We start from the raw sequence: 13463 nt of genomic DNA, 5'->3' as shown, positions 1-13463 counted from the left end.
AGGATTTGGGGGCCCATACCAAACCTTCAACCATCTGAGGTGAAAGAGGCGCCATTGTGCCTTATTCATCACATAGCCGGTATATGCAGACCAAGTGAGATCCTCGGTGATGTTTATGCCGAGGAACTTAAAGCTGTTCACCCTCTCAACCCCAGATCCATTGATGTTAATAGGGGTTAGCCTGTCTCCATTCCTCCTGTAGTCCACAACCAGCTCCTTTGTTTTTGTGACATTGAGGGAGAGGTTATTTTCTTGACACCACTGTGTCAGGATGATGACTTCTTCTCTGTAGGCTGTTTCATTATTATTTGAGATTAGGTCAATCAGTGTAGTGTCGTCAGCAAATTTAATTAGCAGATTGGAGCTGTGGGTGGTGACACAGTCATGGGTATACAGAGAGTAAAGGAGGGGGCTCAGGACACAGCCCTGAGGGACAGTGGAGCAGAGATGAGGGAGCCCACTCTGACCACCTGCCAGCGATCTGACAGGAAGTCCGGGATCCAGTTACACGGGCAGGGTGAAGGCCGAGGTCTCTGAGCTTCTTGTCGAGCCTGGAGGGAGTTATGGTGTTAAGTACTGAACTGTAGTCCAAGAACAGCATTCTCGGGGGTGGCGTCATGTGATGACGTGGGATTAAGACGTGTAAATCCAGCTCTTCCGTAAAAAAAAATTAGCAAAGTACCGTTTAAACAAAACAAAGTTAATAAATACTTTCTGAAAACTATTTATAAACTTTGTAAAGTATTTATATACTTTACGATATGCCTCCTAAACCGCAACAGAAGAAGTCTGTTGTTGCGAAGCCGCCGCGAGATGGGAAGAAAAAAGGGCCTACTGCAGCGATGGAGCCTCGGACTCAGGTTGGATCTCCTTTGGAGGAGATGCATTCTACCCCCGCCGTAGAACAGGGAGCAATGGCAGCGGTAGCGGTCTCTCGGAAGAAGACGCCGGAAATGCGCATGCGCAAAGAAAAACGCATGTGCAAATCAACACAACTCAAACTACAAGAACCGACAGCCACTGCAACTGAAAGTGACTCAGAGTCAGAATCGGATACCGCAGAGAATACAGATGAAGAAGAGGAGGAAGAACTGGAAGAGATTGGAAGTAAAGGAGATGATGGAGACATAAGAGAAGCTTTATTGCACTTAATGGCTGTACTAAGAAAAGTAAGAGCAGAGCTTAGAGACATGAAGGTGTGCTATAATAAAGCTATGGAAAGACAGGGTAAAATGGATAAGAGGCTTCAGAAGATGGAAAGAAAAATGGAGCATATTAATGATAGAGTGGAAAAAACAGAAAATGATCTGCTTTTCTGGAACACGGAAAGAAATCGACTCTTGGAGAACGTGGACATGTTGGAAAATTTTAGTAGACGTAATAATATTAAAATTGTTGGTCTTAAACGAGGTATGGAGGGAGAAAATCCAATAAATTTTTTTCAAAGATGGATCCCGGAAGTTTTGCAAATGAAAGAGGAGGACCGATCAATTGAAATTGAGCGGGCACATAGAGCTCTAAGACCAAAACCACAAGATGACCAATATCCACGAACAATTTTAATAAAATTCTTAAGATTTCAAGACAAGGAAAGGATTCTACAGGCAGCTGCCCAAGCTGCCAAGGATAGAAAAGGGCCATTGATAATTCAAGGGAACAAAATTTTTTTCTACCCTGACATAAGTTATGAACTTTTGAAGAGAAGGAAGAAATTTAATCCAGTGAAAAAAATCCTATGGGATCACGGTTATCAATTTATATTGCGTTATCCTGCAACCTTGAAGATTTTTTTGGCTGGTGGAGAAAAAAGATTTTTTGATGATTACCGGGAAGCGGAGCAGTTTGTGCAAGACTCTCTGAATATTCACCAGATACAAGAACAAAACCAGGGGAGCGAGATGGATTGAAGAAGAAGACTGGGTCAAAGAATGGACTTGTTGGATTTTTGAAGGTGGATGAATATATAAATATATTACTAATTATATGAGGGAGGGGAAGTAAGGTTAAAATTTGAGGAATACTAGTTGGGAATAGTAACATTAATTTTTTTTTATATATATATATATAATTTTTTTGTTACGGGGGAGCTGGAAGAAGCACTGATCAATTGCTACGCTAATCATGTGTGCAAGCGTGGCTTTAGCCAGGACCTGCAAAATGGAGGGGGGTAGTGTTACGTATCCTTTCATTCACAACATTAGTGGGGGGGGGGGTATTTTGTTTTTTCTTTTTTTTTATATCTCATCTATCTTTTTTTTCTTTTTGCCTGGATGATTGGGAGGGAAACACCTAGCAACATGGTGAAGTTCAAAGAGATTCCCCAAGGAACTATGAGAGTTGAGAAGCTAAGTAATGTTTTAGATTGGAGTAACTTTGTTAAAAATAATGACTAATTTATTGAATTTTTTGAGTTTCTCCTATATTAATACATTTGATTGATCTATGGAATAAGATAAATGTTGATAATGAAATACAGAAATCTTTATTAGCAAGGAGACCTTTGTTTCAAAACAGACTTATTCCTTTTACAATGGACAATCAACTTTTATATAATTGGTACCAAAAAGGGATTAGATTTATAGGAGACTGTTATGAACGAGGTATATTGATGTCATTTGAACAGCTGAAAGATAAATATAAAATATCAAATAACACTTTCTTTTGTTACCTTCAATTAAGGGCTTATTTAAAAGGTAAGCTGGGTCAAACAATGTTTTTGCCAAAACCTAATGAAATTGAAATTTTAATTCAAAAAGGGAAAATTAAAAAATTTATTTCTTGTATGTATAATTTGATTCAAAAACAGACAATTAAACAAGGAATCCATAAGTCAAAACAAAAATGGGAAACAGATCTGAATATTAATATTGATAAAACAAATTGGTCAAGACTGTGCCTTCACAGTATGACAAATACAATAAATGTTCGACTTAGATTAGTACAATATAACTTTTTACACCAATTATATATTACACCACAAAAAATAAATAGATTAAATTCAAATCTATCCGATAAATGCTTTCGGTGTAATCAAGAAATTGGTACTTTTTTACATTCTACTTGGTCTTGTTTTAAAATTCAACCCTTTTGGATAAATTTAAGAGCCTTATTGGAACAAATTACTGGAACTCAACTTCCACATAACCTTGTATTATTTCTACTAGGTGATATTGAAGGGATAAAGCCAAAACTTAAATTGAATAAGTATCAGAAAGAATTTATAAAAATTGCATTGGCAGTAGCTAAGAAGACTATAGCTGTTACTTGGAAATCTGATTCGTATTTAAGTATGAATCATTGGAACAATGAAATGGCTAGTTCTATTCCACTCGAAAAAATTGCTTATAATTTAAGAGATAAATATGAAACATTTTTGAATATCTGGCGCCCTTATTTACAAAAGATAGGATGGCATATTTAATTGCTCCGATAAAGACCTTGGTCCCTTGGGGAAACTAACGAATAAGTATACTAAATTTATTTTGAATCCCATGGAGCATGTGGAAACCTTCCAACACCCAGGCGGTTCTTCTTTTTCTTTTCTTTCTTTTCTTTTTAGGTAGGACTACATGGGGGGGGGGAGGGTTAAGGGGAGGGGGGAGGGGTAGATATTATCTTCCATGTATTCATTTTGAAAATTTAATAAAAATTATATTTAAAAAAAATCAGCATTCTCGCATAAGCATCCTTCTTCTCCAAATGTGTAAGGATGGTGTATGGAGCTGTGGCTATTGCGTCACCTGTCAATTGGTTGTGTTGGTAGCCGAATTGTAGGGGGTCCATTGTGGGCGGTAGCATGCTGCAAATGTAGTCCTTGACCAGCCTCTCAAAGCATTTGCTTATTATTGAGGTGAGTGCGACAGGATGTCAGTCAGACATGTTACCTTGGTCTTTTTCGACAACGGTAACTTGTCCCCTTTGTGACTCACTTGTCCACTGATCCGCCCCATTGATTTCCCTCCTGGCACATCTCCGTAACCATGCCAAGTGTTACACTTGCTATACCATTGAGGGCCGTAAATAGTCATTCCAGTGAGGCAACAGTTTACACATGAGTCAATTGGAGTCATTTATTGTATAACGTAAACATGAGGAATTCTGCAGATGCTGGAAATTCAAGCAATACACATTAAAGTTGCTGGTGAATGCAGCAGGCCAGGCAGCATCTCTAGGAAGAGGTATTTATTGTATCCAGTTTTCCCAGTAATGATTCCTTTATGTTGGTGGATCATTTCATCGAGCATCTTCGTCTCAACAGCCAGGATGTTCACCTATTTCAATTTGACTTCCCATTCCCATGATGGGTGACTGTCCATGGCTGTCTGTTCTATCATGATAAGATCAAATGCAGGTTGGAAGAGCAACATTTCATATTCTGTCAGGGTAGTTTCCAACCTGATAGTATGGACTTTGATTTTTTTTTCCCCCAACTTATGATAACCACCCCTCACTTGTGTTACCAACCTCTTTTTTGTTCTCCGTTCTGGTTAGTTCTCACCCCTTCTTCTCCTCCCCCAGCCTGTGTATCTCCACCTTCTGGTTCCCTATAATCTTTCCTTTATTCCATGGTCTGCTGTCCTCTCCTAGCTGATCCCTTCTTTGGCAGCTCTTTACCTCTTGTACCTATCACTTCCCAACTTCTTTCAACTGTCCTCCCCCCTAAGCAACCAACCACCTTCCCTCTCACCTGGTCTCACCCATCCCCTGCCAACTTGTAATACTACCCTACCCTCCAACTTGTAATTCTGGCCTCTGCTCCCTTCCTTTCCAGTCCAGACGAACGATTAGGACCAAATATAAGTTGTTTATTTCCCTCCATCGATGATACGTGATCAACTGAGTTCCTCCAGCATTTTGTGTATGTTGCTCCTGATGTGCAGCATCTTCAAAGTACTTTGTGTTTCTGGACAGCACTAGGTTGAGATGGAAACGTGAAAAGAAATTGAAGTGACATGAGAGAGAGATTTATTTGTCACATGTACATTGAAACATCAAAATGTACAGTGAAATGTGTTCGCATGAGAAAATCTGCAGATGCTGGAAATTCAAGCAGCACACAAAATGCTGGCAGAACACAGCAGGCCAGGCAGCATCTATAGGAAGAGGTACAGTCGACGTTTTGGGCTGAGACCCTTCGTCAGGAGTCTGTTCTGCCAGCATTTTGTGTGTGTTGCAGTGAAATGTGTTGTTTGCAATAGTCATCACAGTCTGAGGACATGCTGTGAGCAGCCTATGAGTGTTGCCATATTTCCAGCCCTAACCTGTACTTTTTTTGGAATGTGGGAAGAAACAGGAACACCTGGAGGAAACCCATGTGGACATGGAGAGAATGTACAAATTCCTTACAGACAGCAGCAGGAATTGAACCTCCATTGCTGATCACTGGTGCTTTAAATCATTGCGCTAACCACTACACTACCATGCCGGCCAGAAATGTAACCAGAAACTCGTAATTGCCATTGTGGACAGTGCAGGTGCTCTGCAAAATGGTCATCCAGTCAATGGTTAATCTCATGGATACAGAGGAGGCCACATGAACATTGAATGCAACAGGCCAGGTTGGAAGATGAACACATGAATCTCTCCCTTATCTAGAAGAGCTGTTTAAGTCCCTTGATGGTGGTGAGAGCGGAGGTGTAGGGGCAGATTTTACACCTTCATATGGTTGCAGAGTTGAGGAGGGGTGGATAAATGGGCCAGGTAGACTCAGAGAGAGTGGTCACCACAGAAGGCAGAAAGTGAGGGGAGAGGGGAAGATAGGATTGGTGGTGAGATCCCATTGCAGCTGGCAGAAATGGTGAAGGATGATATGCAGGGTGCAGAAGCTGGTTGTGAGCAGGGAATGCTGTTTGAGATCCGATGTGGGAAATGGAGGAAAGGATTTTTTTTCTAACTGGCAGACATAATTGGTGTTGAGATGATCAAACTGTGACTGTAATTCTGAAACTTTTTTTTCCCTGGGTATTAGGTACTGTTTCGGGTGCTCACCTTCGTCATGAATGGCTATACATTGCGCTATGTATCCAAGGAGACCGTTGGTATTGTCAATGTCAGGTATGAAATTGACTTCCTGTTCTCTTCCAACCTGAACATCTCCCTAGCTTCATTTTGTGGTCCACTGTGTGTTTGCATCAGGTTCACAATGCCAATTGCGTGTTTTATACAAGTACATGGAAGGTTGTCAATAGATACAAAGCATAAAGCTACTTCTTTAGGAGTTGCAAAGATTTGCCATGATATCTAAAACTTTGACAATCTTCTATAGATGTGAACTTTTATAGATTTGACGAACTTCTATAGATTGACTTAACTTCTCTTGCCCCATCATTGAAATGTTACCGCAACCTATGGACTCACTTGCGAGGACTCTTCATCAAATGTTCTTAATATTTGTTGTTATTATTTCTTTTTGTTTTTGCAGTTTGTTGTCTTTGCACACTGGTTGAATGCCCAAGTGATTCTATTATAGTTGTTATTCTATTTTGGATTTACTGAGTAAGCCCGCAAGAAAATGAATCTCGGGGTTGTATATGGGGACATACAGCTGCAAGAAAAAGTTTGTGAACCCTTTGCAATTACCTGCTTTTCTGCAATAGTTACTCATAAGATGTGGTCTGATCTTCATCTGAGTCACAAAAATAGACAACCACAATCTGCCTAAACTAATAACACACACAAACAATTGTATTTTTCATATCGTTATTGAACACATTGTTTAATCATTCACAGTCCAGGCTGGGAAAAGTACGTGAACCCTTTTATTTAATAACTGGTAGAACCTTATTCAGTATCAATAACCTCCACCAACCGTTTCTTTTAGCTGTTGATCAGACTTGTACAATGGCGAGAAGGAATTTCAGACCATTCCGCCATACAAAATTGTTTCAGTTCATCAATATTTCTAGGTTACCATCCATAAACAGCCCTCATCAGGTCATGCCAAAGCATCTCAATTGGGTTAAGGTCTGGGCTCTGACTTTGCCATTCCAAAACATGAATTTTCTTCTTTTTAAACTATTCTGTTATTGATTTACTCTTGTGTTTCAGATCATTGTCTTGTTGCATCATCCAACTTCTATTAAGCTTCAGGTGACGGACCGCTACCCTGACATTCTCCTGTAAAATGCCTTGATACAATTTTAAATTCATTGTTCCCTCAATGATTGCAAGCTGTCCATGCCGTAAGGTGCAAACCAGCCCCAAACCATGATGTTCCTTCCACCATGCTTCACAGTTGGGTTGGGGTTTTGGTGTTAGTGTGCAGTGCCCTTTTCCCTCCAAACACAGTGGTCTGCATTTCTGCCAGAAAGTTCAACTCTTGGCTCATCTGTCCACAGAAGATTGTCCCAGAAGTGGTCTTTTGCAAACTTGTGACATGCCCCAACAATTTTGTTTTTGGGGAGCAGTGGTTTCCCCTGTGGTGTCCTTCCATGAGCACCATTCTTGTTCAGTGTTTTTCTTATAGTGGACACATGAACAGAGACCTTAGCAAGTTGTAGAGATTTCTGGAGGTCTTTCGCTATTACCCTTGGGTTCTTTTTCACCTCCTGCATTTATTGATTGGAACACTTGACACCTAATAGCTTTTGTAGAAGGCATTACCCCAGAGGTTCACATACTTTTTTGAATCTAGACTGATTGTTCAAGTAGTGTACTCAGTATTGATGAGAAGTGCAATTGTTTATGTGTTATTAGATTAGGCCTATTATTGTGACTTAGATGAAGACCAGACCACATTTTAAGAGTAATTAATGCAGAAAAGCAGATAATTGCAAAGAGTACACAAACTTTTTCTTGGAATTGTATATGTACTTTGATAATTTTAATTTGAACCTTTTTGAACTTTAAACAAATCCATATGGACAACATAGATACAATATAGATGTGCCTGAGATGTGCTTGACCCTGCTCTGGCATTCAATAAATTCATCTAATTTTGGCTTCAACATTACTTCTCACTGTTTCTCCATATCCTTACATTATAGCTGCCACTCACAAAGCGCTGCTGACTATCCCTAATTAGACCTTGCTTATTCATCTTCTGTGGCTCCACACATAGACAGCCACGCTGATCTTTAGAAGTCTTCCTGTTCTCCCCCGAACCACCCTTTTAATATATCTATTGAATTTTCTGGAATTTTCTGTAACTTTGCCTGCCAGATCCACTTCATCCTCTCTTTGTTGACCGGACATACCTCTTAAATGTACTACTATACTCCTGGTCATTGTAGGAGATGTTTGTATCCACAAATGATGCAGACATTTATATTAAGACCCTAGGATGTAGGTTATTGTCTAGCCGATTTGTTGGCCTTTAACATAATTTGCTTGTCTAATACATTTCTTCTCCTTTGATAGAGATGAAGAAGTGTTTTTAACCCATTTAAGGAGCTTAGAAGCTCCTTAATAATCTATAATCTATTAATATTGGGATTTATTTTAATACCATCTTCCATGAAGACTACCTGAATACTCTTCATACAGCTGCCGAAACTGTCACTGTCTTTTTATATTATATGCTGGAATTGGAGGGCAGAGATACTTGGTTGTAGTAAGCTGGTGGAAAGGGGGGAGGGATGAGACTTTGGTGGGATTTGAAAAACAAGGATGAGAAATGTGAGGAACTAGAGACAATGCTGCAAATTTTCCAAGTTTGGATAGGGGCTCTGGAGATATTAGGGTGCCCCTACACAAATCCTTGAATGTTGCTAGACAGGTTGAAAACGATTTCTTCATTTTATAAATGGAGTACAAAAACAGGGAACTTAGACTTCAACTCAAGAACCGTTGAATTTAGGTTGCCACTCTTCAGAAGTATGCAGTGGAATTTCTTTGGATAGTCACAGGATTAAGGACAAATTACTTTTTTTCAAAAGTGAATGAGGAGAGACTTACTAGTGACCAAAGGCTCAGTAACCAGAGGACATAGGTAATTGGTAAAAGTATTGGAAATAATATAGAAAATACATGAGCATCACAGTAAGAGTTGGAGGAACTCTGAGGGTCTGGGAGATGAACAGTCAACATTTTTGGTTGAAGCCCTTCATCTAGATTCCAGGAAAGACATGAGCTCTGATCTGAAGTGTGCTGCTTGAAAAGACAAACTGATTCAATTTGAACAATCAAAAAGGAATTGAATAAACAGTTAAGATAAAGTAGAAATGACAAGAATGTGGGGGAAGAGCAGAAGAATGAAGAATTCTTTCAACCAGCAAACGTGTATTGTCTGATTTCTATCATCTCAAGGACAATCCTCCCAATCTGTGTTCAGAGTTTGCTTTGTGTGTACATCTGCTTTAAGACTTCTGTTCTGGTAACCTGCTGCTGACTTTGCTTCCCAGACTCATGCTCCTGTATTCTACAGTTGTGTTCCTTGCACGAGAAGCCTTTCGGAAAGCTTGCTTAAATGTCGGTGTGGAGCGGAAGTGGTCCCAGATCATAAACCTGCTCTGGCTAACGTGAGTGACGAGTAATTTTTCAGAGATGCCAGTACGTAGCCTGATCAAACAACTATAATGAGTAGCTTGTCTTCACCAAGAGCAATATAATACCAAGCTATTCATGGTTACTTGTTGTGAGGGATCCATCCTGGGTTTTGTTGGGTAAGCATGTGCATAGTGGGTATGAAGTTATCAAGTTATACAGCACAGAAATAGGCCCTACATCGAACTCCACCTTGCCAACCAAGATATATTTCTGAGCTGAGATTTTTGCCTGTTGACCTATATCCCTCTAGTTATTTCCCATCTATGTACCTGTTTCAATTTTATTGTAATTGTACCCATATCTACCAGTTTGTACCTATCCATTGGGTGAAAAATGTTGCCTCTTTGGTCCCTTGTAGATCCTTCGTCTCTCACCATATACCCATACTCTGTAGTTTTAGACTGTCCTATCATGGGGGGAAAAAGACAGTAATCCTGTCTACACCCCTCATAATTTTAGATTCCTCTGTAAGGTCATTCATCAACCTTCTACACACCATGGAATAAAGTTCCAGCCTGTCCAATCCCGGGAACATCCTCGTGAACCTTTGTGGTATAATGATGCTTTTCCTATAACTAAGCAATCCAAACTGCACACAAATGAGTAAAAGCATCCAGACTAGAGCATGTTGCAGCCATGTGTGTGGAACAAGGGACTATGTGTGTGCATGATTCAAACAAATGAAAATGCAAATCATGAACAGAAGTAGGTCATTTGACCTCTCAAGCCTGCTCTGCCATACTGTGATAATTCTACATATTAAAGATTTAGATCAGAATATACAAAGCATGGTTAATAAATTTGCCAATGACACCTAAAATAGGTTGTGTCTTTGACAATGAATTTACAGAGGGATCTTGATCACCTAAGTAAGTGGACAAGGAATGGAAAATAGAGTTTAGAACCTAGAACATAGGACAGTAGAGCACAGTACAGGCCCTTTGGCCCATGATGTTGTGCTGACCCTTTAAACTAGTCTAAGGTTAATCTAATTTTTCCCTCCCACATAGCCCTTTATTTTCTATCATCCATGTGCCTGTCTTAAATGTCCCTAATGCATCTGCCTCTGCCATCACTTTTGGCAGTGCATTCCATGCACCTTACCTCTGACATTCCCCCATACTCACAGGTAGACAGGGTGGTGAAGAAGGCTTTAGGTCAGGTAATTAAGTATAGAAGATCAGATGCAAAGTTGCAGTTGTACAAGATGTTGATGAAGCTGCATTTAGGATATTGTGTTCAGTTTTGGTAATTCTATTCTGCAAAGACACCACTAAGTGGGAAAGAGTGTAGAGGAGATTTACAAAGATGTTTCCAGAACTCAAGGGACCTAATTATGAAGAGAGTTTGAGCAGGTGGGATTTTATTTGTTGGAGTGTAGTAGCATGAGGGGTTATATTGCAGATTTGTATAAAAATATGAGGGGCACAAATAGAGTGAATATACTCAGTCTCTTTCTCAGAATTAGGGAAATCGAAGTAGAGGGCTCAGATTTAACGTGAGGGTGGAAAGATTTAATGGGAACCTGAATGAGAACTTTTTCAAACAGAGAATGGTCAGTGTATGGAATCAACTGCCAAAGGTAGTGATTGGGGCAGGTAGGTTAACAACATTTAAAAGGTATTTGGAAAGGGACGTGGATAAGAAAGGTTTAGAGGAATATGGGCAGAACGTAGAACAGTACAGCACAGTAGAGGCCCCTTGGCCCATGATGTTGTGCCAACATTTTAACCTACTCTAAGATTCTAAGATCTTCCCTTCTATATAGCCCTCCATTTTTCTATCATCCATCCATGTGCCTATCCAAGAGTGTCCCTACCCCTAATGTATCTGCCTCTATCATCACTCCTGGCAGGGTGTTTTCTGCCCCCCCCCCCCCCCCCCCCACCACTGCACTATATTTTTCTCAAATCCCCTTAAAACTATGCCCTGTGTTAGCCATTACCATAATGGGAAAAAAGTCTCTGGCTCTCCATTCAACCTATGTCTCTTATTATCTTGTACACCTCTGTCAAGTCATCTCCCCTCCTCCTCCGCTCCAAAGAGAAAAGCCCAAGCTCACTCAACCTATCCTCAGAGACACCAATATGGGGAAATGGGATGAGCTTAGAAGTGAATCTTGGTTGGCATCATCAGTTGGGTACAGGGACTGTTTCCAGGCTGTGTGACCAATAAGCTTAAAAACAGACTGTAGGAAGAGCTCAGCGGACTAAGTAACATCTATGGAGGCAGAAGGTGTAAGATGATGTTTTAGGTGCAGATCCCGCATTATGACTGAGGCAATGGGAAAGGTTGCCATGATATAGTGGTACATGTTGAGGGGTATGATAGACATACTGGTAGGTGACAAGTGAACTGGTGTGGAACCAGAGAATGGGAAGGGTGAACAAATGGAGAAGCAAACTAGGTGGACAAGTGAATAAAGCACACAAAATGCTGGAGGAACTCAGCAGATCAGGCAGCATCTATGGAAATTAAGAGACAGTTGACATTTCAGGCTGGGGCCCTTCATCAGGATTGAAAAGGAAGCAGGAAGATGCCAGAGTAACAAGATGAGGTGGGAAAGGAGGACAAGCTAAAAGATGGTAGGTGAAGACACGTTAGTGGGGGGGGTGGTGTGAAGTAAGAAGTTGGGAGGTGATAGGTGGAATCTGATAGGAGAGGAGAATGGACTATGGGAGAAAGGGAAAGAAGAGGGGCATTGGGGGAAGTAATAACTAGGTGAGGAGAAGAGGTAAGTGGGAGGCCAGGTTTGGGAAATGAAGAAGAGGAAAGGGAGAGGGGGTAATTACCAGAAGTTGAAGAAATTGATGTTCATGTTACCAGGTTGGAGGCTAACCAGATGGAATTTGAGGTGTTGCTCCCCCAACCTGAGAGTGTCCTCATTGTGGCAGTAGAGGAGACCATGGACTGACATGTTGGAATGGGAATGGAGATTGGAATGAAAATGGTTGCCCAACGGGAAATCCTGCTTTTTGTGGATGGAGCAGAGGTACTGAGCAAAGCAGTCCCTCAGTCTACATTGGGTCTTGCCAGTGTCGAAGAACACCAAAGGTGTGGGTTACCTGAAATTGGAAAAGTCAGTATTCATACCAAAAAAACTTGTCTCCTTCCCAGTTTGGGTGGTGTCTTCAACCTGAAACCATGACTATGTTTCTCTTCCCACAGATGCGTCCTGATCTGCTAAATATTTGCAGCATTTTCTGTTTTCATTTTAGATTTCCTGCACCTGCAATTTTTTTTTTGATTTCCAATTATGCTTACTGTCTTATTTTCTTTTAACCACCCCAACATATGAATGGGACCTGGAGAGATGGGATGCATTGAGGGAGGATGAAGTGTATTAATCTTAGGAGCGATGAAGGTGAAGATTTTGAGTAGTGGGATATCAGAAATAACATGGGCTATGCTAACGTAGACGAGTGTGTTGAATATGAACCCTAAGTCTCACTAATTTATTGTGTTTTATTCTATTATATGTATGTGTGCATCTGCATAAGTGCGTGTTTTGCATCGATAATTGTCAGGACACTCTTATTTCAGGGTTCCCTTGGGGATATTTTGGGCCCTACTCTTGGCCTGGGTGTGGCTGAATTTGGTGGAAATTCCAGACCCAGCAGTTGTACCTCACTATGAGGTTGGAGTGATAGCATTTGGAATTTCTGCTGTGGTGGAACTTCTCTCTGAGCCTATGTGGGTGCTGGCTCAGGTACATATGTTGGTGAGGTTAAAGGTGAGTTGTGTGCAAATACAGATTTTTTAAAATTTTAAACCTTTCATTCTATCCAACACTAGGTTTGAAATGCTTCATTGTAGTCATTCACACTGCTCTACTCATGTGCCTGCTATTTTTAAGTGATGTTAGATGGTGAAGTGGTGGGTACGATTTTCAACATTTAAAGGGCATTTCGATAGGTACATTGGTAGAAAAGGTTTAGGGGATCTGAGCCAAATGCAAGCAAATAATACTAGCTCAG

At 40.5% G+C, this 13463-nt stretch overlaps 1 protein-coding gene across 2 annotated transcripts in view; it reads left to right on the top strand.

Annotated features, from left to right (window-relative positions):
- rft1 (RFT1 homolog) overlaps nt 1-13463 on the top strand; it is a 73637-nt gene that overhangs the window by 5151 nt on the left and 55023 nt on the right. Inside the window, exons 1-4 of one of the 2 annotated variants that reach the window (XM_072280190.1) lie at nt 1871-1951; nt 5969-6054; nt 9342-9458; nt 13030-13219. In XM_072280190.1, the coding sequence (XP_072136291.1) occupies nt 5996-6054; nt 9342-9458; nt 13030-13219 (366 nt within the window). In that variant the 5' untranslated portion in view covers nt 1871-1951; nt 5969-5995. Of the gene's footprint in view, nt 1-1870; nt 1952-5968; nt 6055-9341; nt 9459-13029; nt 13220-13463 lie in introns of those variants that run through there. The other variant, XM_072280189.1, reaches the window with a different exon arrangement.

This window comes from Mobula birostris, chromosome 16, assembly GCF_030028105.1.
Source record: "Mobula birostris isolate sMobBir1 chromosome 16, sMobBir1.hap1, whole genome shotgun sequence".
Taxonomy (NCBI): domain Eukaryota; kingdom Metazoa; phylum Chordata; class Chondrichthyes; order Myliobatiformes; family Myliobatidae; genus Mobula; species Mobula birostris.
This window is presented reverse-complemented; position numbering and strand designations above follow the sequence as displayed.